The 22,494-nt window shown below is 43.6% G+C and overlaps 1 protein-coding gene across 2 annotated transcripts in view; it reads left to right on the top strand.

The window, feature by feature from the left end:
- Positions 1–22,186, top strand: part of Cd101 (CD101 molecule) — a 34,206-nt gene extending 12,020 nt beyond the window's left edge. For both annotated transcript variants that reach the window (XM_076862146.1, XM_076862145.1), the window contains exons 4-9: positions 580–966; positions 5,821–6,198; positions 6,877–7,281; positions 10,497–10,907; positions 13,692–14,087; positions 21,861–22,186. In XM_076862146.1, the coding sequence (XP_076718261.1) occupies positions 580–966; positions 5,821–6,198; positions 6,877–7,281; positions 10,497–10,907; positions 13,692–14,087; positions 21,861–22,102 (2,219 nt within the window). In that variant the 3' untranslated portion in view covers positions 22,103–22,186. The remainder of the gene's footprint in view (positions 1–579; positions 967–5,820; positions 6,199–6,876; positions 7,282–10,496; positions 10,908–13,691; positions 14,088–21,860) is intronic.
- Positions 22,187–22,494: the final 308 nt, after the last annotated feature.

The following is a 22,494-nucleotide window of genomic DNA, read 5'->3' as shown; positions in this document are numbered from 1 at the left end:
GGTATCTCAGTGAGTCCTGTGGAACCACATCATTTACACTTTCAACTTAGGAAAATTCCACTGGATATTCCAGACCCCCCCCCCAAAAAAAAGAGAGAAAGAAATAAGATCTGGGGTGTAGCTCAGTGGTACTGTGCCTACTCAGCATGCATGAGGCCCTGGGTTCAATCCCCAGTGCCCAAATGAAAAGAGAGAGTGAGAGAGAAAGACATCATCATTTACAATAATCCTACATATCAAAACTATTTTATTTTTTAATTTAAAATGCATACTTAACTGTATAATTTATATATCTGTGCATACTTCTTGCTTCCTAGGGTTGCACTCAGAAAATCATGTTTTTTTGTTTGTTTGTTTTGTTTTGTTTTGTTTTTTTCCTGACTTGAGGAATAGTCATGGGCATGTTTTACTCTAATTTGGGGGCGGGGGGGGGGGGCCTTGAGGAGCTTACCTGAACTGTAGAGCTGAACCACCACATAAAATGCAGTCTCCGTGGTATCTGTACTGGGGTCTCACCTCTGGTTCAGACAGGACGGATGCAGTGGGCCTTCTAAACACCTGCCTTGCTTTTGTTGGCAGGGAGAGATTTTAAAGTCAGCATTACAACTGAGAGCACGTCTGCCAAAGGGAAGCCCTTGGAGCTGGTCTGCCTGGCGGTGGGCAGTGTGCGGGACCCACAGCTTCAGGGCTTTTGGTTCCTCAATGGGACTGAAATTGCCAGCATCGATGCCAGTGGAGTCCTGGACCTGAAGATGAGCTACAAAGACAGAGCGAGTCAAGGACGGCTCCAGGTTTCCAAGATGAACCCTAAAGCTTTCTCTCTCAAGATCTTCTCTGCGGGCCCAGAGGATGAAGGCGACTACAGCTGTGCAGTGGCAGAGGTGGTGAGAGCTGGGACGGGCTCCTGGCAGGTGCTTCAGAGGGAGCAGTCACCAGTCAGCCACGTGCGCCTGAGGGAGCCAGCAGGTAGGTGAAGTCGGGACTGGGCAGGCCCCCCTTCATGGGCACAGTGGAGGTCTTCCCTTAGAGTTGGATGCCAACCAGACCATGCTGGAGGTGAAGTGGAGGGAAAAAAAGGAAACAGGAAATCTTTGGATCCCATTTCTGAGCCATTAAGTGGGCCCTGACTATGGACACACTTCTTTATTTCTCGAAATCTCGGCTTCTTCCTCTGTAAAATGATGGCACACACAATTACATGGTCAAGTCCCTTCTGGCTGCTTTAGACTCTTTGCTTCTATTTATTTTCCATCTGTTCTTTTTTCTTTGATAGCACTGGAGATTCAGCCCAGGGTCTCGTGCATGCTAGCTAGGCAAGTGCTCTACCACTGAGCTACATCTCCAGGTCTTTTGAAAGTTTATTTTTAGACAGGATCTAACTAAGTTGCCCAAGTTAGTCTGGAGGCTTGTGATCCTCCTGCCTCCTGCCTCAGGTTCCCAAATAGCTAGGAGTATAGGCATGCACCAGTATGCCTGACTTGTTAGTGCTCATTTTTATAATTGAGTTTCTCTTGAAAACCTGTATTAATGAAGCCCTCTGTCTTTGCGTGTACTTGTGTGTGCATTGGGGGGGCGAGGAGGCGGAGATGAGTGGGTTAAGAGTAAAGGGCAGGCTGGGCTGTGGCTCAGTGGTGGAGCACTTGCCTAGCATGTGTGAGGCACTGGGTTTGATCCTCAGCACCACATATAAATAAATAAATTAAAGAAAGTTTCATCCAAAACTAAATAATAATAATAATAATAATAAAGAGTAAAGGGCTAGCTACTGGCTGCTTTGTCCCTCTTTCTTGGGAATAAACAACCGCATTAACTGACCTTGAGTCTGGGCTGTTATCTTTCCGGGGCCTTCTGTTAGTCCCCTGTTTCAGGAACCTGCTGTGGGGAATCATACTTACTCATAATTCTGACTCACTCGAGAAATGAAGAGGAAAACGAGGCGACAGTCTCAGTTCCCTGCCCTTTGGTGTTATGGGGTGAGATGTCTGTCTAATGGTTCTGAGTGTCTGGATGTGTGAAACAGGGAAAGCCACTGCCATTGATGTGATATGGTTTGTCCTATAAACCAATGGTTCATTGGCCCCCTGTGTGGCAATGCTGAAGTCATGAAATCATGGGGGCCACCCTTGTGAGCACATTGATGTTATTTTGGGAGAGTGGATTGTTATAAAGTGAGGCCCCCCCATCCACTCCCCACTTCTACTTCCCTTTCTGCTTCTCTGCTGTGTTCTGATGCAGCCAGAGGGCCCTTGCCAGGAAGCCAGCACCATGCTGATTGGACCCTCCAATTACCAGCTGACCTTGAGCACAATAAATCTATTTACTTTTTAAGTTACGCAGCCTCAGGTATTTTGTTAAAGCAACACAAAACAGACTAAGATAGCCACTCAGTTTGCTTTTGCTTTGTGAAGTTTGGCTGACCTTAAACATGTTTGAATAATCACTGCTCGTTGTGTGGAGTGAAAACAGACAAATTCACAACTGATTTTAGGATCCTCTGGGCTGAGTGCTAAATTCAAAGTCTAGAAAGAATAATTGCCAAAAAGCAAAATAAAATTTAAAAAAAATTTAAAGAATGAAACTAAGGATAAACTATTCTTGCTGCACTTGCTCATTAGAGGCATTTCCAAGGATAGATAAATTTCCCTTTTGTGTTCTTCTCCATCTCCCCACTGGCTAGGAATGAAGATGCACAAACTCCAGTCTGGAGTGATAGGCCAGGAAGGGTGTTGGTGTCGTTTTCACTCTAAACATTTGGTCTAACTTTCTAGGATTCAGAAAAACAATGTAGGCAGGTTTATAAATTCACACAGAGCTAAATCTCTCCTTTGTGTTTCTCAACCTCCCTGGAACATATCAGCAACTTTTCTTAAGCCCAGTATGTGGGAATTTGTGCCAAAAAGATCCAAAGGTGTGCTTTATGGTCTGCAGCTCATAATCCTATCAGTGGGGTTATCTTCCAAAGCTAAAAATAATTCTTTGCGTAGACTGGAGTCCAAGCTGGGCCTAATGTGTAGCGATAGGAAAACTTATTAGCATATTTATTAAGGATCTTATTTAACATTCTGTTTTGAAAGTCAAACCATTGTTTGAAGTATGAGCAGACTTTTATCATTCTATGAATATTTTAAACAGAAGGGGGCATCCACTATCACTGTGAATGTGTAACTTACACACACTTAGTAAATTTATTGTTTCTTCCTATAAGGCACTAATGACCACAATGAATTAAAAAAACTTAATTAAAAAAAATGATGTTACACTGAACTCTAGTGAGAGCAGAATTTGCCCCAGTCTTTGTATCCGTAACCTGGGGATAACAGGACCCATTTTGGAAGGGTCCTGTTACAGAAGGCACCTGGCATCGGGCAGGTACTCTGTAATTGGTTGGTAATTGCGGAGTAATTCAGGGGTAATTCAGAAGGGCCAGGGCAGTGGCTGGGGCCCAGGGTTCGCCATGGTAAGTGCTCACCATTCTCCTGTGCCTTCATCTGCTCTTCCTTTGACTTCTTCACCTCCTTAAAGTATTCATACAGTTCTGGGGGCAGCTTCTCTCCGGGACTGCGGGGTGGCAGCAGCAGGGTGTTGTAGGAGTCATAGCCCTTCAGTTGTCGCAAGATCTGCTCAAGGGGAGAATGGGAACTGCTGTTGGTCATACTGAAATTTCTTTTTGTTCTTTGATCTTGTGAAACTTCTGTTCTAACCTGAGGCTTGAAATTTGTAGAAATACTTCTTGGATTTCACGGGGGGTTGCTTTGGAGAGATCTAAAAAGTAGGACTGAACCCTGAACTTATGGGGGTTCAAGATCCTTATTTTGCTCCATGTCAGCCTGGACATTTCTCATGTGGCAAAGAATTTTCTCTTTGCTTTGAAAATAACGTATACTGTTTTACTTTTTTATTTTTCCAATGACAAATGTATAGAAATCTAGTATCCACTTTGAGGGACATATTCATTAAAAAAATATCATGCACTGCTTAAGAATAAGACATGAGAAATATGATAGGGGATTTTGTTTTACCAATACCATACAGTGGACTCACAAACTCAGATATCATTAGGCAATACAACCTTAGGAGACTGCTGTCCAAAATGACCTTGTGTGGCGCATGGCGCATATTACACTAGAGTTCTCATAAATAGAGGATCCAGGGGAAATAAGGTAAAATGGTATTAAATGGTCTGTGTGTGTGTTGTGTGTGTGTGTGTGTGTGTGTGTGTGTGTGAATATATATTAGGGCTGCCAGACAAAACGCATGATGCCCAGTTAAAGTTATGTTTCAGATAAACCACAAATACTTTCCTTTAGTGTAAATATATTCTATGTGATATTTGAATATTCTTATACTTTGAAAAAACATTTGTCATTTATTTAAAATTAAAATTTAATTGGAGAAAAAAAATGATGTTAGTTTAATCTAGTCATATTGGTTATGTTAAAGTGATGAGAGTATGAGTAATAATTTCCCCCTCTAATTTCTAAATTTCTATTGTGAGTCATTGAATCATTTTTATATTGAAAAAAAATGTAAAGCATAATTGTACCTCCAATATCCAAAGTTTAGAAGCAGGTTTGTCATTATTTTTTTAACCTATTTATGGACACTAACCTTCTTTTTGCCTTTATAACTTATGCATATGTGTTCATAAAACAGCTAAAGACTGAAGTCCTTCCTCCACAGGGAAAAGCAATTTGCAGATTCACTGAGTTCCTCCTTAGATGTCTAATATACTAATTCTATTTTGTTTTTCTTTTTTGCTTTGAACTAACTCTGCTTTTGCCAGTGCCTCTTATTAAACACTAAAGCAAATAGCTAAAGTTTACCAAGTACTTTCCCTAGCCAGCCGGCCTCAGCCCTCTAGGTGTGCCCTTTGCTCAATCTTCTCAAGATGCAATAAGGTGGGTGCTATTACTACCCTCATTTCTATGGGAAAGAAAACTAAGGCTCAGAGAGGTCAAGTGTATTGCCCAGGGTAATTCTGACTCCAGGGGTCTTGGTCTTAAACTTGGTGCCAGCTGCCTAGGATGCAGGAGCTCCTGATGTATCCTTCATGTATCTTTGCATTGCCCACAAAGCAACCAGAATGAGACCTTGCACAATAAGCACTTGTCGAATCCAAGTCTGCATTTCTACATATCTTGAATTTCCCATTGGGGCGCTGGCCTTACATTTGTCATCTTACACCATAATTTGGACATAAGCAGGTTCCCCATTTACAACAGATGATAGATAGATAGATTTTATATATATATACACACACACACACACATACATATGTATGCATATAATTTTCCCCCAAGTAATTATTTTTATGACAGTATTATGAGCAGAGATCTAATTAACAATGTTTTGTTCTGTATAAGACACATCCTAAACTAATTAGGGCTGATTAGGGAAGGATACATAGCAAGAAAAAGATCATTTTGAATTCTGAAGGCTAAATTCTAAAAAACTAAAAATTTAAATGAGCACAGCTTCATTATTTTCAGGCTCATACACCCACCCTAATTAATCTAACAAAATATTATTGGATGTTTGCCCAACTACCTATTCTTTAGGAAAGGCTGATTTAACAAAATGATTTTTAAAATATGTGCAAACTAGAAATTGTTTGAGTGTAAGTAGGTTCTCCTGATAGTCTTTCTGCTGATTTGTTTGCCTTTTTAAGGTTTAGCAGATATTTTTCCTGAAAGTGAAGAAACAGCCCAATCTGATTTGTCTCAAGCTAGTCAAGTCCTCAGTCATGAGATTTCACTGCATCTTAGAAAATATTTTTGTTTACTTGAAACACTTTTTTCTTCTCAAATCTGTAATCCACAGCAAGAAGTGTGGTCATATCTATCAGACAGCAAGCTGTGTGGGAAGGAGAGACGCTTGCCCTTCTCTGCAAGGCAGACGGGGTTGAGAGTCCTCTATCCGTGACCTGGTGGCACATCCCACAGGACCAGACCCAGTCCAAGCTTGTGGCTGGCATGGCGCAGGATGGCACCGTGCAGTTGGGTGTCTCCTCTGGGGACCCCGGTTACCATGGCAACACAAGGCTGGCAAAGTTGGACTGGGCCACCTTCCAGCTGGAGATCACCTCCAGCACTGTCTCGGACAGCGGTGTGTATGAGTGCAGAGTGTCCGAAGGGACCCAGAACCAGGCCAGAGGTCGGCACTGGACTCACAAGATTTCAGTCACCGTCAGATCTCTGAGTAAGTGCCCAAGAAACCCTTTTCTGAACTTGCACATCAGTCCCTTATTCTGAGGTGCAATCTGGTTGTGTTTCATTCTGAATCCCCCAGGAAGCAAATGTGTACCTCAGGAACACAGAGCACAGTCTCAGGCTAACAGTTCTGTCAATTAACCTCTAAAATTTATTTATCTTTACAAGGATTATCTTTAGAGTGCAACTCATAAGTTGTTGTTCATGGTTAAAAAGAAAGTCCTATGATTTGGAGTTGACCTGGAGAGTGCCCCAAACCTTACACCTTCCTGTTTAGGACAGCTGCAGGCCTGGCCTACTGGAGTCTCTTCTGGCATGGGCAAGAGAGACTGACCCTTCCCCCAGGAGCAGGGTGAGGGGGTGGGAGGAAGAAGGCCAGACCAGAGGGGCCCTAGTGCTCCACCCCCAGGCAGCAGCTGTCCAAGCGCAGACTGGAGAAATACTGCCTGTTTGTTGTCAGGGCTGAGAACAGTGGTAGGTCAGCTTGGGAAACTAGATCAGCCCTCAGGACAGACTGAACTGTGAATCAGCTTCTACCCCCAAATACACAGCCCTCAGAATGGATGGGTGCACAGTCCCGTGTGAAGATAGCACTAAAAAGCTTGACAGATCTGCTCTTTGACTTGGTAAACATATTAGAAATTGTGTTTCACTTTTCTGTCTGCAGACTCAAGTTTACAAGTTAATCTGCTGAGCCGTCAGCCACAAGTGAAGTTAGGGGACACCTTTGACCTGTCCTGCATAGCGGGGGCTGACTACTCTGACCTCAGACTGCCTCTCACTGTGAGGTGGCGGTTCCAGCCAGATGGGTCTCAAGCCTTTCGTCAGCTAATTCAAGTCACTCACAATGGCATTATCGAATGGGGGGATTCCCTGTCCCAGTTCCAAAAGAAGACGAAGGTTTCGCAGTCTTCATTTCGTTCTCAACTCCTAATCCATGATGCCTCTGAGGAAGAGACAGGAAAGTATGAGTGTGAAGTAGAAGTTTATGACAGAAATTCCCTACCCACAAATAGCCCAGCCAGGGCTTCTGCCGTCTCTCACCCATTGAGGATAGTGGTCACTTTACCAGGTAAGTGACACTTGAAATTAATCTCTGCTTTTAAAAAATTCCTCTCATTTTAGGTAAGTTGAAGAAATACACCTAAAGAACCCTGTCCCCATATTTGCACTGTATAAGTAAGAACCATATGTTGAGTGCTATCCCAACATATGGTTCTTACTTATACAGTACAGATATGGGGACAGGATTCTTTCTGTGTATTTCTCCAACTTACCTAAAATAAGAGGACATTAAGTTAATATGCACAGGATGGCCATATTGGCTGTTAAATTACTGAACTACTCCACACCAGTTGATAACCACTGCTCTGGGCTCTTTCCCCAACTGCCCAAAAGTTTCCCCCACCCAGAAACTAAAGGGTACTGCCTACCACAGCAGGGACCTGGAGGGCTATGCTCCAGAAGAGAAGCAATCTTTTTGGTAGGTCTCTTCCCATATCCTAGCAGTTATTAAATGTTTGGAATGTCTTTCCTAGTGGTAGGGACCATGTAAATTCCATTATAATACCCTGATCTGGGCTGGAGATGTAGCTCAGTGGTAGAGCACTAGTCCGGCATGTGTGAGGCTCTGGGTTCAACCTCCAGCATTGGGAAAAACAACAACAACAACACTGATCTACTTCTTTTTAATGTATTCATGCATGAGTCAAGAGGCTGGGGTTGTATCTCAAAGGCAGAGCACTCGCCTAGCATGTGTGGATCTTCGCTCCTCAGCACCACATAAAAATAAAAGTAAAATAAAGTATGTGTCCAACTACAGCTAAAACAAAATATTTTAAAAACATACATGAGTCAAAGAATTTATGATTACAGTGAAATATAATCCACCTCATCAATTGCTGATAAAACAGAGATTAAAGGTAAGACACAACCTGGAAAAAATTCTATTATGTTGTGTGTCTTCTCCTTATTATTCGCATTGTCTTAGGACAAGGAATTTAGATCGACAAACATTAGATAAAAGCTTGGCTTCAGACAAGTCACTTAATCAGTCCAAGTTTTAGTTTCCTCTTCTCTAATTTGCTCATGTGCAACTTAAATGTGGTGACATATATAATGTGCCTAGCACAGTGCCTGATACACCAAGCAGATGCTCAAACACAGTAGCTGTCATGTTCTTTCTGCTGTTGAGCAATGCTCTCCATAAAAGTAATGATCTTCTTGTTTATTAAATCATGGCTTCCTTTACTGTTGTCCAAAACCTTTTTTCTTGAAACTTCTTTTTTTCTTGTTCCTATGACAGAAGGTTTTCTTGCTTTCTTTCCTAACACTGACTGTTCCTTACCAATTTCTTTTACAGGGTTTTCCTCCTCCACCGATTTATTCCTTAAAGACAATTCTTCCTTTGGATTACTTTCTTCCCATGATGCTACACTTTCTCTGGAGTTAGATTCAACCCTTCCTATAATTATACCTATATGTTGACAACTCCCAAGTCCACTATCCCGAAAGAGTTCTCTTCTGATCTCCAGACTCACACCTAATTGCCTCCAAGCCATGTCTATACTTACTGTGTCAAAACATAAACTCACCACTATCATCTGAAGCTACTCCTTCCACATTGTGCCCTGTGTCCCCACCACCTACCAGTGGCCCAATTTGGAAACCTGAGTCATTCACAATCCTCTATGCCCTCCACATGTTCAAATTCTCATGGCATGACATGCAAGGTCTTTTATAATAAAAGACATTTATGTGTTCTCAGCATCATCTTCTTTTACTTTTCATCTTGGATTTGAGCTCAAGTCATACCAAATTACTTGCAGCTCCTCAATAATCCATGTTCTCTCTCATTTTAAGTTTTCTTCATTCAAGTTACTTTTTTATATGGAATTCCTTTGCCCTTTTATCATCAGGATCATTCCTGTAAACCCTTAAGACTTAGCTCACAGTGGTCTCCTCCAAAAAGTCTCCCCTCACTCCTACATGTGGGTTAGGTGGGCTCCTGGATGCTCTGATACTTTGAGTACTTCCCACATAGGTAAAACCTGCTATGATCTATAACCCTCTGTCCCTGTATTTGTCCCTTTCTCTCTAAAAGTGAGCCACTGAGGAGCAGTACCCATAGAGCCTGGAATAGTTTTGCATGCCGTACAGTATGTGATAACTAAATGTTTGGTGAAACAGAGTAAAGGGATCGTTTTAATCATCTTTTTCGTTGCTTTGACCAAAAGACCCAACAAGAACAATTTTAGAGGAGAAGAAGTTTATTTGGTTTCAGTTTCGTAGGTCTTAGTCTATAGACAGCTGACTCCATTCCTTAGGGCTCCAGGTGAGGCAGAATATTGTGGTGGAGGGAAGCAGCTCACATGATGATCAGAAAGCAGAGAGAGAGAGAGACTCCACTCACCAAATACAAAATATATACCCCAAAATATATACACCCCAATGCCCACACCCTATCTGCCTTCAGTTACCACTCAATTAATCCCATCAGGTGATTGATTCGCTTGATTGGGTTAAGGCTGTCATATCTCAGTCATTTCTCCTCTGAACCATCTTGCATTGTCTCACACATGAGCTTTTGGGAGACACCTAACATCCAAACCATAACAGGAACTGGCAACATCAACAAGCAGTTATAAAAGTAGGCTCAGTGACATCAGTTAAAATAAGATTTGAAAAGAAGTTTATCATGCATCTTTCTGACAAAGCAGAAAGGAGAGATTAAAGGAGATGGACTCCATATTACCGGATGCTTCGCAGTGGAGTGGCTTGCACAATTTCCTTTTGTTTACCCATGTTTGAAGGCAGCAATAACTAGACTTTGACAAATTGTGAATCCAGAAATACTCTGGATAGCAAGCACACAGAGCATTAGGAATGCCGCTTTCTTTAGTTTGAAACACAAAATGCTGTAGAAGAGGTGTCTGTGCTGAAACACTAAAGCATCATCATGTTGGAAAGAGAATGAGCTTTTCTATATGATACTTCCCTTCCCCACCCAGTAAGGGTAGAATTAGGACCAGTGGGTGCAAGTTATGAAGAGAGAAAACTCCAGTTGATATCAGACAGAATTCTCCAGGGGGATAGTTGTTCCAAGATGGAATGATCTGCATCATTGGAGAATTGTTCAAAGGCTGAATGAGCAGGTCATGTGGCCGCTGAGAGGGAATTCTCACATATGACGGTCACGGGAGGGTTGGCCTCATTGACTTCTAATATCCCTTCTACCTGAAAATTCTGTTTTCTAGCAAAGTAACTGTTTTCATTCTTTTCATTCAGAGAGCAAGCTAAAAGTGAACTCAAGGAATCAATCCCAAGAGATCTCCATCATCTCCAACACCAATATAGAATGTAACATCTTATCTCAGACCATTGGAAACCTTCAGTTAGCAATTATTTGGTATTTTTCTCCCATTTCTTCTAATGCATCCTGGCTCAGGATCCTGGAGATGGACCAAACCAGTGTTGTAAAATATGGGAATGAATTTCATACCCCACAGAAAAAACAAAAATTTCATATGGAGAAAGTTTCCCAAGACTTGTTTCAGCTACATATTCTAAGTGTGGAAGACAGTGACCAGGGCAGATATTACTGTGCCGTGGAGGAATGGCTCTTGTCTACAGATGGTACCTGGAAGAAGCTGGGAGGAAAGAAGTCGGGACTAACAGAACTGAAGCTCAGGCCCACAGGTAGTTCTTGTGAATGTGTTGACGCATGTCTTTCTGTAAGATTGCCACCTTCTCTTAGGCAGTTCTTCTATGGAATGATTATGTGGAAGTAAAAATATGACCTAAAGTCATAGGAATAGTGTCTGCCTACAAATGACTGCAGAACATGGTAGCCCAGAGCAGGGGAGGTCACTTAAGGACAGTCTGAGGTTTTGAGGAGCTCAGATAGGAACAAGATCCCTGCGATTGGTTTGCTTATCAGCCTGGCAGCCTGGTCTATGCAGCTACCCAGGGCATCGTATCTCCAGATCTCTATAATAACAAGCTGTGTCACTCCAGTGGGGCTCTACTGTAATTTGGCAGAGAAAGAGTAATGCAAAGCATATTTCTCCCACTGTGAACAGAAACTGTACAACTCTATGGGGATGTGTGGAGAAATTGCTTTTCAACATTTGGCTGCCTAAACACAAGGCAAATAAGAGTGGTTAACTGTTGGAATGGCTGACTGAGGGAATCTCCTCTTCCTCAGGAGATCTTTAAAAATGTAATGGAAGTTCCATCCATTTGCACTGGTCTAAGAGTGTTGCTGTATAACTGTGGACAGGCTTGATTGGCTCTCTTGGCATTGGTTGGTCACCTCCACTGTTGATTAAAATGAATGTCACAGCTAAAGTTTGGGAACTTGACCAGATCCATATAGCATAACGCAGATAAGTCAAGCTAACTGGGTGCTTAAAAGAGTATTCTCGAGGTAACATCAAAAATAAGACTAAAATCGAAGATTACTATAGATTAAGCAATGGGAAAGAAAAGATAAGTAAAGCACAGCTCTTAAGGAGCTCACAGTCTGTGGGAGCAGCAGGGGATAGCTTGGTAGCAAGATTTCTTCCTGCTGCTCTGGCTCCCTGTCTCCTTCTTTGGGCCCCTCTTCCTCTCCCTGCTAAGCATGAGAGTGCCTCAGGGATACACTCTGGGCCCTTTTGCTTCTTTTTCTCTGCTTTCCTCAGAACTTTCTAAACTGCCCTGGTTCTAATTGCCACCTCAGGGTGATAACTCTAAGCCTTTATGCTTAGCCCTGATCTCCCAAGCTCTGGGCCTTTAGACCCAGCTGCCAGCTGTGCATTTCTACTTGGTTACCCCAGAAACCTTCAACCTCAGCCTGCCCCAGTTGCACTTCTCCTCTCTGCCAACCCACAAGACTCAAATCATTTTTCTGCATTTGGAATCTGTGTGACTGACATCCCTGCCTCCCAGATGTCCTGGTCCAAATCTGAACAGTGTGTGTATGCCGCTTTCAAGGAGTCAGACACCTCTTTCTTGAGCCAGTACTTTTTGTGTAGAAATGTGAGGTCAGTGTCTGCAGACTTTTTAGTATATAAAAAAATTTCCACAGTCTTTTTTGATATCTCCCAGTTTGAGAACATTTACAACTATTCAAATTCTTTTAAAATACTGAAGGTGTCAAATAAAGCCTGTTTGTGGGTTAGGTGTGATTGTGGGTTGCGATTATGCATCCTGGCTTAGGAAAATAAATTAAAGAAGAACCTCAAAAAAAGATATTGAGAAGGCCAGGTGCAGGGGTGAATGCCTGTGATCCCAAAGATTTGGAGGCATGAGGCAGGGGGACCAAAACTTCAAGGCCAGCCTCAGCAACTTAGCAAGAACTTGTCTCAAAATAAAAAATAAAAAGAACTGGAGATGTAGCTCAGTGGTAGAGCACCTCTGGGTTCAATTCACAGTATCAAAAAAGAAAACCAAGACAAAGCTAAAAACAAAAAACAAAACAAAACAAAAAAAAGATATTCAGAAGGACAGTCAGCCTTGTTGGGAGAAAATTTTCTCTGAGGCCAAAGAAGAAAAATATTTTAGAAGAAAATAGATTTTAGTGATAAAACCACAGAGAGAACAGAAAAACACTGGAGGGTCCCTTGAGCTGGGAAACTGGGCCCCACCACAAGTGTAGTAATGGGACTGGAAGTCAGATTGTAATAAAAAGGGAGTCAGCTGAGGCGAGGAAACAGTTTCACATAAACTAATATTTTACATGCTTTTCCATGTAGGAAAGGGGAGAGCAAAGACAGTTACAAGTGTCTGATATCAGACAAAATTGTTCTTTAAATAGCTTAATAAGTGCATTGAGAGGGGAGTTGAAAATGTAAGGCACACTATAATTTCTTGATTAATATTAGTTTTTGTAATTATATCATTCCTAATCCTTACCTGCTGGTGAGTGGGAAGGGAGAGAAAAACATCAAAATCTTTTAAAACCATAGTCTAATCAAATAACTTAAATAGCTCCCTTGGGTGGTATCCTACCACTTGTATCAAAATATCGGTCTCTCAAATGGCCTCTTCTCTCTGTGTCTATACCTGAGTGATTCCTGGGTGTTTCGGAGGAAGGCAGTTTGCTGAGAATGAGGGTTAATGGTGTGACAGGCAATTTGAAGGAGAGCTGGCAGCTTTGAATAGCCCCTCTGGGAAGTTGAGTCGGATGTTGACCAAGGGGAAGTGAAAGCAGCAGCCATAAGGGCCTGGCGGCAGCCGGGTGGTTTTCAGTAGCAGGGCCCACCAGGCTAGCGGCAGGAATAAGAAGGGAAGTGGTTGGCTTGATTCACGCCCGAGAATGTTCCCGCAAGTGCGAAGGAAAGGGCAGAGATCAAGGAAAAATATTAAAGATGAAGAATGAGTCTGGTGTCTAAAGAATAGACAGATGGGATCCTTCCAGCAAAAACTGGATTTTCCAGAGGAGGCATCCAACCTAGAAGTCTGGGTTCTTCTCTAACCTATTGCCCTTTCGTCCTCTAGGAAGTAAGGTTCAAGTCTCCAAAGTTCACCAGACGGAAAATGCTACCGAGCACAGGGAGGTGGCCCTCAGCTGCAGCCTGGAGAGCTTGGGTGGCGAGGCCTCCCTGTACTCTGTGATGTGGTTCAGGAGCAGAGGAGACTCGGGGAGCCAGATGCTGGTGCACCTGCACCACGATGGCTTGCTGGAGTATGGAGAAGAGGGGCACAGGGGCCACCTGCACTGTGCCCGGGCGTCCCCTACAGACTTTGTCCTGAAGCTTCCTGCGGTGGAGATGGAGGACGCCGGCATGTACTGGTGCAGGGTGGCGGAATGGCAACTTTATGGTCACCCAGGCAAGTGGGTCAGCCAAGCATCGGATGAGTCGCAGCAAATAGTGCTCAGGGTGCTGCCTTCAGGTAACAGGGGTTATCTTCCGTGGGCTGGTGGTCCTGAGAATATTTGGCTCTCTGTTTGTGCTTTCTCTCCCAGCTGTCTTGCTCCTCCTTCAGGCTGAAGGCATTTCTCGGATTCCCTAAAGAAGATGATGTCACTGTCTCTCAGTAATAACTCTCAGTGGTAACAAACCACTGGGACTTTGATCATGAAGGTCACGTTAACGCTTTTCATTACTGTAACAAAGACCTGAGATAACCAACTTATAAACAGGAAAGGTATAACTTGGCCTACAGCTTTAGAGATTTTAGTCAGTTGATCAGTTGGCCCTAGTGCTTTGGGTCTATAGTGGTACATCATGGCAGGAGCATACAACAGAGCAATTTCTCTTTTACTTCCTGGTCACTGCTCATCTAGTGACCAGGAAGTAAAAGAGAAAATGATAAAGGGACTATTGTCCCAGTCTCCCCTTTGGCGCACTTCCAGTAACCTAAAGACCTCCTACTAGGCTCCACCTCCTAAAGGCTCCACCCCTCCCAAGAGCACCAAGCTGGAGGGGCCTTCACCACACCGACACTTGGGGAACACTTTCAGACCCAAACTGTAGCAATGGTCATTTGGTGTGCCCCTTCTTGTTGTCCCTTGAAAGGCATCAAGGAAGAAAGGGTGCCCTATAGAACTTATTTACAGGTTCCAGCAAGGAGGGCAGCCACTCAAAAACCCTTGGTCAAGGACTGACCATTTTCTATGCACAAAGGTTCCTCCTCCTCATTCGAGTGCTCAACCTAGTACAGTCCAGCATATGATAGTCACTTATTAAGCATGTGTTCATAATAAAAACTAGACGCTGGTGTTCGATGGCTGGCTACAACATGCGCAGCTCATTCTCTTAGCCACTTCTTTCCAGTGAGGTTCAGGAAGCAGGTGAGAGGTGAACTGTGAAATGAACTTAGCATGGGAAAGGGCCATTGGAGAAGTAGGGGTATAGATGGGGACCCCACACCAGGGAGGATAAATGGAAATGATCAATAAGGTAAAGCTGCTTTAGTGACTCTCTATAGGAGAGAAAGTTGCTATCGAGAACATAAGGCAACTCTCAGAATTAGGACAGTTGCATCTCAGCCACAGCCGGGCTCTAAAGTGGAAGTCAAAGTGATGTGATTGCTCCCAGGGCTCCATCATCCTCAACCCCTGTCCCTTCTTCAGATTTTTTTTTTCTCTCAAATGTCCAGACAAAACTTTTTTTCTTATCAGCCCTTTGTTCCAACATTTATAGGAGGTCCCACCACCCCTGAGCACATTCCATACATGTTTTCCCACTGGAATTCTAAGGTTTTGTAGACTCAGCAATATTTTCAGTAGAATAAATAGATAATAACAGTAAAAAGTACATATTCTGTGACTAGAAAGCACAGCTCCTCTGGGGCAGTTGAGATCCTTCATAGCATATATATGTTGTTAATCTCAGTGGAATCCTTGTAAAACAGGTGTAAAGTTTTAAAAAGACAAACTCTGGAAAGGAAACATTAAAAATTGAGTGGTATTTATATTCTTCACAACTGAGGATTGATTGCCATGACCAACTGAGGATTTTCAGCGTGACTAATGTCAAGGATTCTCAAGGAAATCCTTATAATATAGCACCTTGAATCCTCCGCTTCACTGTTCCTCTCTGGTGGTTGGGGAGACAGTCTGGGTGATGAAAAGTTCCCAGGGGTTGAAGTCAGATAAGCCTGGGCCCAGATCACAGCTCTGCCACCTATGAGCCATGAAATCATACCATGGGTACGTGACTTCTGTGAGCTTCAGCTTTCTTGTAAAACGAAGATCAAAATGTAAATGTGTTTTAAAATACCCAGTATAATCCCTGGCACATTACAGGTGCTAAACAAATGCTAACTCCTTTTCCTCTTATGCCTCCAAACATGTTACACACATGTATGTATATAATTCATATATGCACATATATACACAGTTGTATGTACACCTATGTGACAAGTTCTTTTTCTTTTGTGATGCTGGGGATGGAACCCAAGGCCTCACACATGCTAGGCAAGTGCTCTACCACTGAGCTACATCCCCTGACAAAATAATTTCATTTGTTCAATAATTAAATTTACATGAGGTTCTGAGAATACAAAAAAAAAATGTATATTACGAAGTATATACAGGACTTGGTGTCCAGAGTGGGAAGTCAAGTCAACATGACAGGTGTTGTTGAAGAAGCATTCTCAGGGTGTTAAAGGAACAACTGAGCTAGGTGAGGGCTGGGTAGGGAGGAGATCTGGGAGGGTCCCCTAGGTATGAGGGCTGTGGTACAATGGTCACAGCTGAGACCAGTGAGGTGGGGAAGGCACAGATCTTGGGTACATCTGGTGTCTGAAGCTAAGGAAGGGCACTTTATCGTGCAGTTATGGGGTGTTGCTGAAAAAGTCCAAAGAGGGAAGTGACATCATCAGATCTGCATTTTATAGAAAGTTCCCACTGGCAGTGGTGTTTCTGATCAATTGGAGCAGAGGCAGACAGAGCAGGGAGAATCATCTGAAATTGTAGGAACCCGATGAGACAAGATGAATTAAGGCAGTGCCAGTGAGACTGAGAGAAGGACAGCACGAGGCATTAGGAGGCCTAATCTTCAGGATTTAGACACTGATTAGATATATGTGGGCAATGAGTGGAAGGGGAAAATCGAGGATGACTATTTGGATGCTGGCTTAGCAGTGATGTCATTGACCAAGCAAGGTAACACAGGAGCAAGGTTTATAGGGGAAGATTAGTTCAATTTTGAATAAATAGAGATGGCATTGAGTTTGGATTACGTGTGAATTATCAAAAAGAATCTGTCTGATAGTCATGGGGGCTTCTAAATGGAATATGCAGCAGAATTGTACATTAGGGACTATTAATTTATAACAGATAATGATGCTCAGAGATGGGTCCCTGAGACATATCACTATTGATCAGGAGAACAGAGAAGCAGACTGTGAAGGAGGAGATTGACTGCGATGGCTGGGAAGTAGGAGGAAAATTGGAATTCAGTGCTATCACAGAAACCCAGGGCAGAGAGGGCATCAAGAGGGAAGGGAGAGACAACGTGCTGGACAGTGCAGAGAGGTCTTAGGTAAGAATGGCGTTTCCATGGATTTGACAAGATAGGAGGACAATTGCAGAACAGTAAAGAGAGAAGTCAGATTGCACTGGTCTAGAAACGAGCACGCAGCCCATCAAGTACAGATGACTCTCTCAAGAGCTATAACGGGAAAGAGAGAAGACCACAAACATAGCAAGAGGTGTCAGTGAGAGCATTTTCGTTCTGCTTTATTTCTGTGTTGCTTCAAAGATGGTAGGAACTTGAGCACATTCACACTGTAGAGAGGAAGAAGGCGAAGTGCAGAAGAGACTAGACATGGCTGACACCCGGCACTGGTAGTGCCTCACGGCCCCCTCCATACCTTCTTCCCTGGTCAACCTCTAATCTTTCACCCACCAACTGAGCTGCTGCTGTCACCGTGACTCACATTGCTCTCAGTCATCACGATCGCATTCACCCACCACCACTGCTAGACTGACGCTCTGAGCTGGCAAAGACTATGGGTGTCTTGTCCCCATCTGGCTCCATCTGGCACGCAGGAGATGCTCAGTTACTTACTGAGTCACACTCCCATTCCTGGAGAGTACCAGTTCCATGTGCTAAAAAGTACCCAGGTCACATATAATATACTGCTTATTGTCACTTCTCAGGGGCTTTCCACCCCCCTCTATGGGCATCCCGGGTTGGGTTAGTTTTACACATTAGAGTCGTGGAGCAGGGAACTCCAGTGAAGGCCGAATAATTAAGAGGCATTCCCTGGGAGAACGGACCTTACCTTTTCTTCTCCATCTTACTTCCTTACCAATGGCCAAGCCAGGACAGGGCCTACAGCTGCCTGTGTCTGTTTGCCTCACCCTCAGGCCCTACATATGGAGGTCTTTATTTTTTGAAGAATTGTCTGGATTAATTAATAGGCCAGGTTGTAAGGCTTTCTGGGGACTGGATTATTTTAGTAGTGTAGTACTTGTAGCCATTTCCCAGCTCTTTTGGGGTGAGGATTTATTGAGAAAGTGGATTCTTAAAGGAGACACACATCCTACCACACTGATGTTCCTGGAGAGGTCACGTCATTTGTTTACCTCTCACCCTTGCCTTCAATAAGGCCAGGCACATAGCACTCAACACATGCTTGATCAAAGAATGAGCAAGTCTTCCATTAAGTGGAAATGGAATGCTGACAGGGCGTTACTGATTCTGAGATGCACCTGATATCAGAAGGCCTTCCCCCACTTTTATTTCTTGGCAGGAACCACTCTTGCACGTGTGGTATAGCCAATTGCCCAAGTTTTGGATTGAGGGGTGGAGAGGAATTGGGAGCCCCCTTATCATCCTACACTTCTCAGAAGTCAGTGTTTCTGAGATAGTATCCAAAAGGAGGCTCCCTGTGGCTGTGGGAGGAGCAAGTTATAAACTAAGCCTCATGATAAAGTGTTCTCATTACATTTTTGGCTCCGTTTTGCAGGGCTTGTACTTTGAGCATTGGACACTTAGATTGATTCAAAACGCCAAACCCTGATGGTTTTGAGTGTCACCAATTCTAATCCAAATATGGGTGAGAGGCAGATGGTGGGAAATGGTGATGTGGGATCCAGAGAAAACACTGCCCTCCCAGGAGAGGTAATTTAGAAGTACTGGAGCTGACAGTTGGTAGCTGCTGGCTAATTCAGCGCTGTGAGGAGTGCACTTTGCCGTCCTTTGATAGCAGATTGCTCTAAGCAGAGCATCCTCCTCCCCATTAAGACCATCAAGGCCTCTGGCAGTCCCTTCATGCAGAAGATTACAGTCCCAGGGGCAAAGAAGTTCAGTACCAGATTTCTTTTTCCCACCACCCATGTGCCAGCCCCATCTCACCATCATCACACCACCATCCTAGCAACTGTGAGACTTGGTACAGCCAACTCCCACCTCAAATTCTCGGCCTCCCGTGACTAGAAAGGAAGCCAGAGCCTTTTAGCTGAAGGTTGCCCAGGTTTGGGGCAAAGGATGAGATCGAAGAGAATTTAGCTGGTAGAAGAACTTGGCCAAGACTGTCATGTTAACTGGCTTTTTCATCTCTGTGACAAAATACCTCAGATAAACCTTTGTTTATCTTTTTTTGTGTGTGTGGTGCTGGGGGTTGAACCCAGGCCTTGTGCATGCCCGGCAGACACTCTACCACTGAGCCACATTCCCATCCCCAAGAAAGTTTTCTCTTGATTCATAGTTTTGGAGGTTTCAGTTCATAATCAGTTGCTCCATTGTTTTGGACCTGTTGGGAGGCAGTACATTATGGCAGGAGTGTGCAGCAGAGAAAGCTGCTCACCTTATAGCATCCAAGAAGCAAAGAAAAAGGAAGAGACTGGTGTCCCACGATCCTCTTTGAGGGCATATCCACAGTGACCTAAGATCTTCCAATAGATCACCCTCTTAAAGGTTGTACCAGCTTCTAGTAGTGCCAAGCTAAGGACCAAGCCTTTAACACATTAGCTTTTGGGGGACATTCCAGATCCAAACTATGATACATGTGATCCCTGAATGATGAAGCAACAGGAATCCTCTATATAGTCTTTTGAGAGTAAGTTGTCTGCAATTTTTCTCAGCTTTCTCAGTAGCACTCCAACTAATATTGATTGTTTTCTGATTCAACAAATGCTATTAAGCATTATGTTAAATGTTGTATTGTGCATTATCACATCATAACTCTAGACATTATTATTATCCCTGTTTGTCTGATGAGGAAACTAATGATTAGAGAGGATAAGTAACTTCCAGTAAGTTGAAGCATGATGATTTGAACCCAGCTCTCTCTGAAATATAGTAGGTGCTCATTCGTTACTCTGCATGAATGCCCATGGCCAGTGACCTCTGCACCTAGTCCCGGCTCCATTCTCTTTCAGCATTATCTATGCTTCCTTTTAACCATGCCTTCAGTGTGCTCAGATGAGACCTGGGACAATAACTGTAATCAAGCTGGATCATTTGGGAGAGGAGCTGGTAGAATGTGGAGAGGAGATGGTAAAGAATTCAAAATCTGGCACTGCCATTGCTCATCCTTCCAAAAAGAAAAAAAAAAAAAAAATAGCATGGAGAATGCAAGTGAGACCAGAAAAAATCCCGGCCACAAACCCCTGCAGCTCTTTGCCAGCCCATTCAGAGCTGCCAGCCTCAAGTTCAGGAGGATCCTTACTTTTCATAATACAATGGCGGCTGCCCCTTGTTCCCTTGTGAAATGCATTCATACAATACTGCATTCATTAGGCTCCATTGAGGTCTGAGGATAAAGTGCTGCACAAGATAAAAAGACTCATAAGACACAGGCCTTACCTTCAAGGAACACACAATACAGCACTTGAGCAAATGTCCAGATTCTTTCTCATTTTTTTTCAACATGTAAAATGCATTAGCAATGCCCAAAATGGAATTCTTACAGCAGGAGATGGGTCATAATGACCTATAAACCTGTTTTCATCTCGAAGAGTCTATAATTCTATGAATCCTATAGCTTAACCTTTGAAGAAGAGATTGCTTATGTCGTTACAGTTTTCCAAGAAAAGCACAGCTATTGATAGCATGCGATTTTTTCTGAACGGCCCTGATTTCAAATATCATGTCATAAATAAATGCAGTTGGTAGGCTATAATTAGTGGTCGGTATGTCTTTAAGCCTATGACTTTCTGCTTCAAGAGTCTGTAAACGTGGTCTTTTGACTGGTTGTAGCTCAGGGCATCATTTGCTGGAACCTGTGGTGTTTGCAATCCTCTCCTCTTTGCTCCCTTGACCGAGCGAGCGGCCAGGAGCCACTCTGAGGCTGCTTGTGCGTGCTCCACATGTCTGTCTGCTGATGGTGCTTCCCTGCGGACTGCAGCTGCGAGAGGATCACATACTTCAGCACGACTTTATATAGTATCTTTGGCCTGGGTGGTTGCAGTCAACCTGATTTAATTCAGATCAGCAGAAGTTATTGAACATGTGTCCTAGGCACTGTAGGGGGTGTAGAAACACATGACACTATCAGATGTACTCGATAGCTATAATAAAACAAAGAGATGGGTTAAAGGGGAGGAAAGAGGTCTAAACAAAGGGCTGTGTGAGAGGGGAATAAGCAGAGACCTGTGCCCAAGGCCAGGTAGGAGCACCAGGAAAGGAAGAGTGATCAGGCTAGGCAGGAAGGACCTGGAGAATTAGGTACAGGGAGGGACAATTGAGCAGCCCAGAAAAGGAGCCCGAGAGGGTTCTGCTTGGAGGCCAGGTATGGGTCAGGGAGGGAAGTGCTTCTCTCTGCAGGCTCAGATGTTTACGAGGACAGTGCAATGTGGTGTGTGTTTCAGAAGCAGCAGTGGGAATAGCTCAGTTAAAAATTCAGGGCTGGCAACATAGTTGAGAACGAGGGCTGAATTATAGATAGCTTTTCTGAGGAAGGAAGATTAAAGGAGAGGTTTTCTTTTTCTTTTTGTTTTGTCTTTGGTTTGTGCTGGTAGTTTTAAGTAGGTCATTGGAAACTCCAGTGGTTGGAAATGGCTGGGCAAGGGGGAGTTGCGAGCATTAGGTGAGCAGAGCTGTGCCTTCCAGAGGCCTCTCCCAGGAAGCACCCTGTCCTGGGCTCCCACATGTCACTTGGCCCCTTTGTGTTTACATATATTTGCCTGTAACATGAAATGTGCATGACTGGTTAGTCCAGATAGGTGGGAGAATGACGTTCTCTGTATTTTCCTCCCTTTCATTGCAGAGACCACGTTTCCTTCCCGGATCTGCTCCTCGACACCTTTACTCTACTTTCTTGTCATCTGCCCCTTGGTCATGTTCGTTCTTCTGCTCATTTCCCTCCTCTGCTTATCCTGGAAGGCCAAAAAGCTGTCGCAGCTGAGTCTCAGAGCGCAGAAAGACAAGTCTCTTTGGGTGGGTCTGAACGGAGCTGAAGGCTGGACCACAGACAGGAGGAAGCACCAAGAGGAAGATGAAGACAACTGACTCCTGAGAGGCACCTGCATCTGGTGGAAGGAGCACATGGGGACTTTTGAAGTGAACTTATCTGGGTGTGAACAAACCCTGGTCCTGTCCTTCCCTACAGCTGTGGCCTTGGGCAAGTTGCCTGGGAATCAGAGGGAACATTTAATGAGCACTTTTTTTTTCTTAAATATACATTTTTTGGTTTTTTCAAAGAAGAAATAAAAATGGTCAACAAATACGTAAAAAAAAAAAATGTTCAACAACCTTAGCAGTAATGGAGAAAGAAATTAAAACTATATGGTGCCAGGTTATTTACCCCTTGCAAATTTCAGATGCAGATAGCATCATCTTTACTCAGGCTCCCCCTGACCACGCCCCTTAGAGGTTGTAGGTAGAGAAGTGCCTCCCTCACA

Source organism: Callospermophilus lateralis, chromosome 7 (genome assembly GCF_048772815.1).
Source record: "Callospermophilus lateralis isolate mCalLat2 chromosome 7, mCalLat2.hap1, whole genome shotgun sequence".
Lineage (NCBI taxonomy): Eukaryota > Metazoa > Chordata > Mammalia > Rodentia > Sciuridae > Callospermophilus > Callospermophilus lateralis.
The sequence above is the reverse complement of the archived record's forward strand: the minus strand, read 5'-3'. Positions and strand labels throughout refer to the sequence as shown.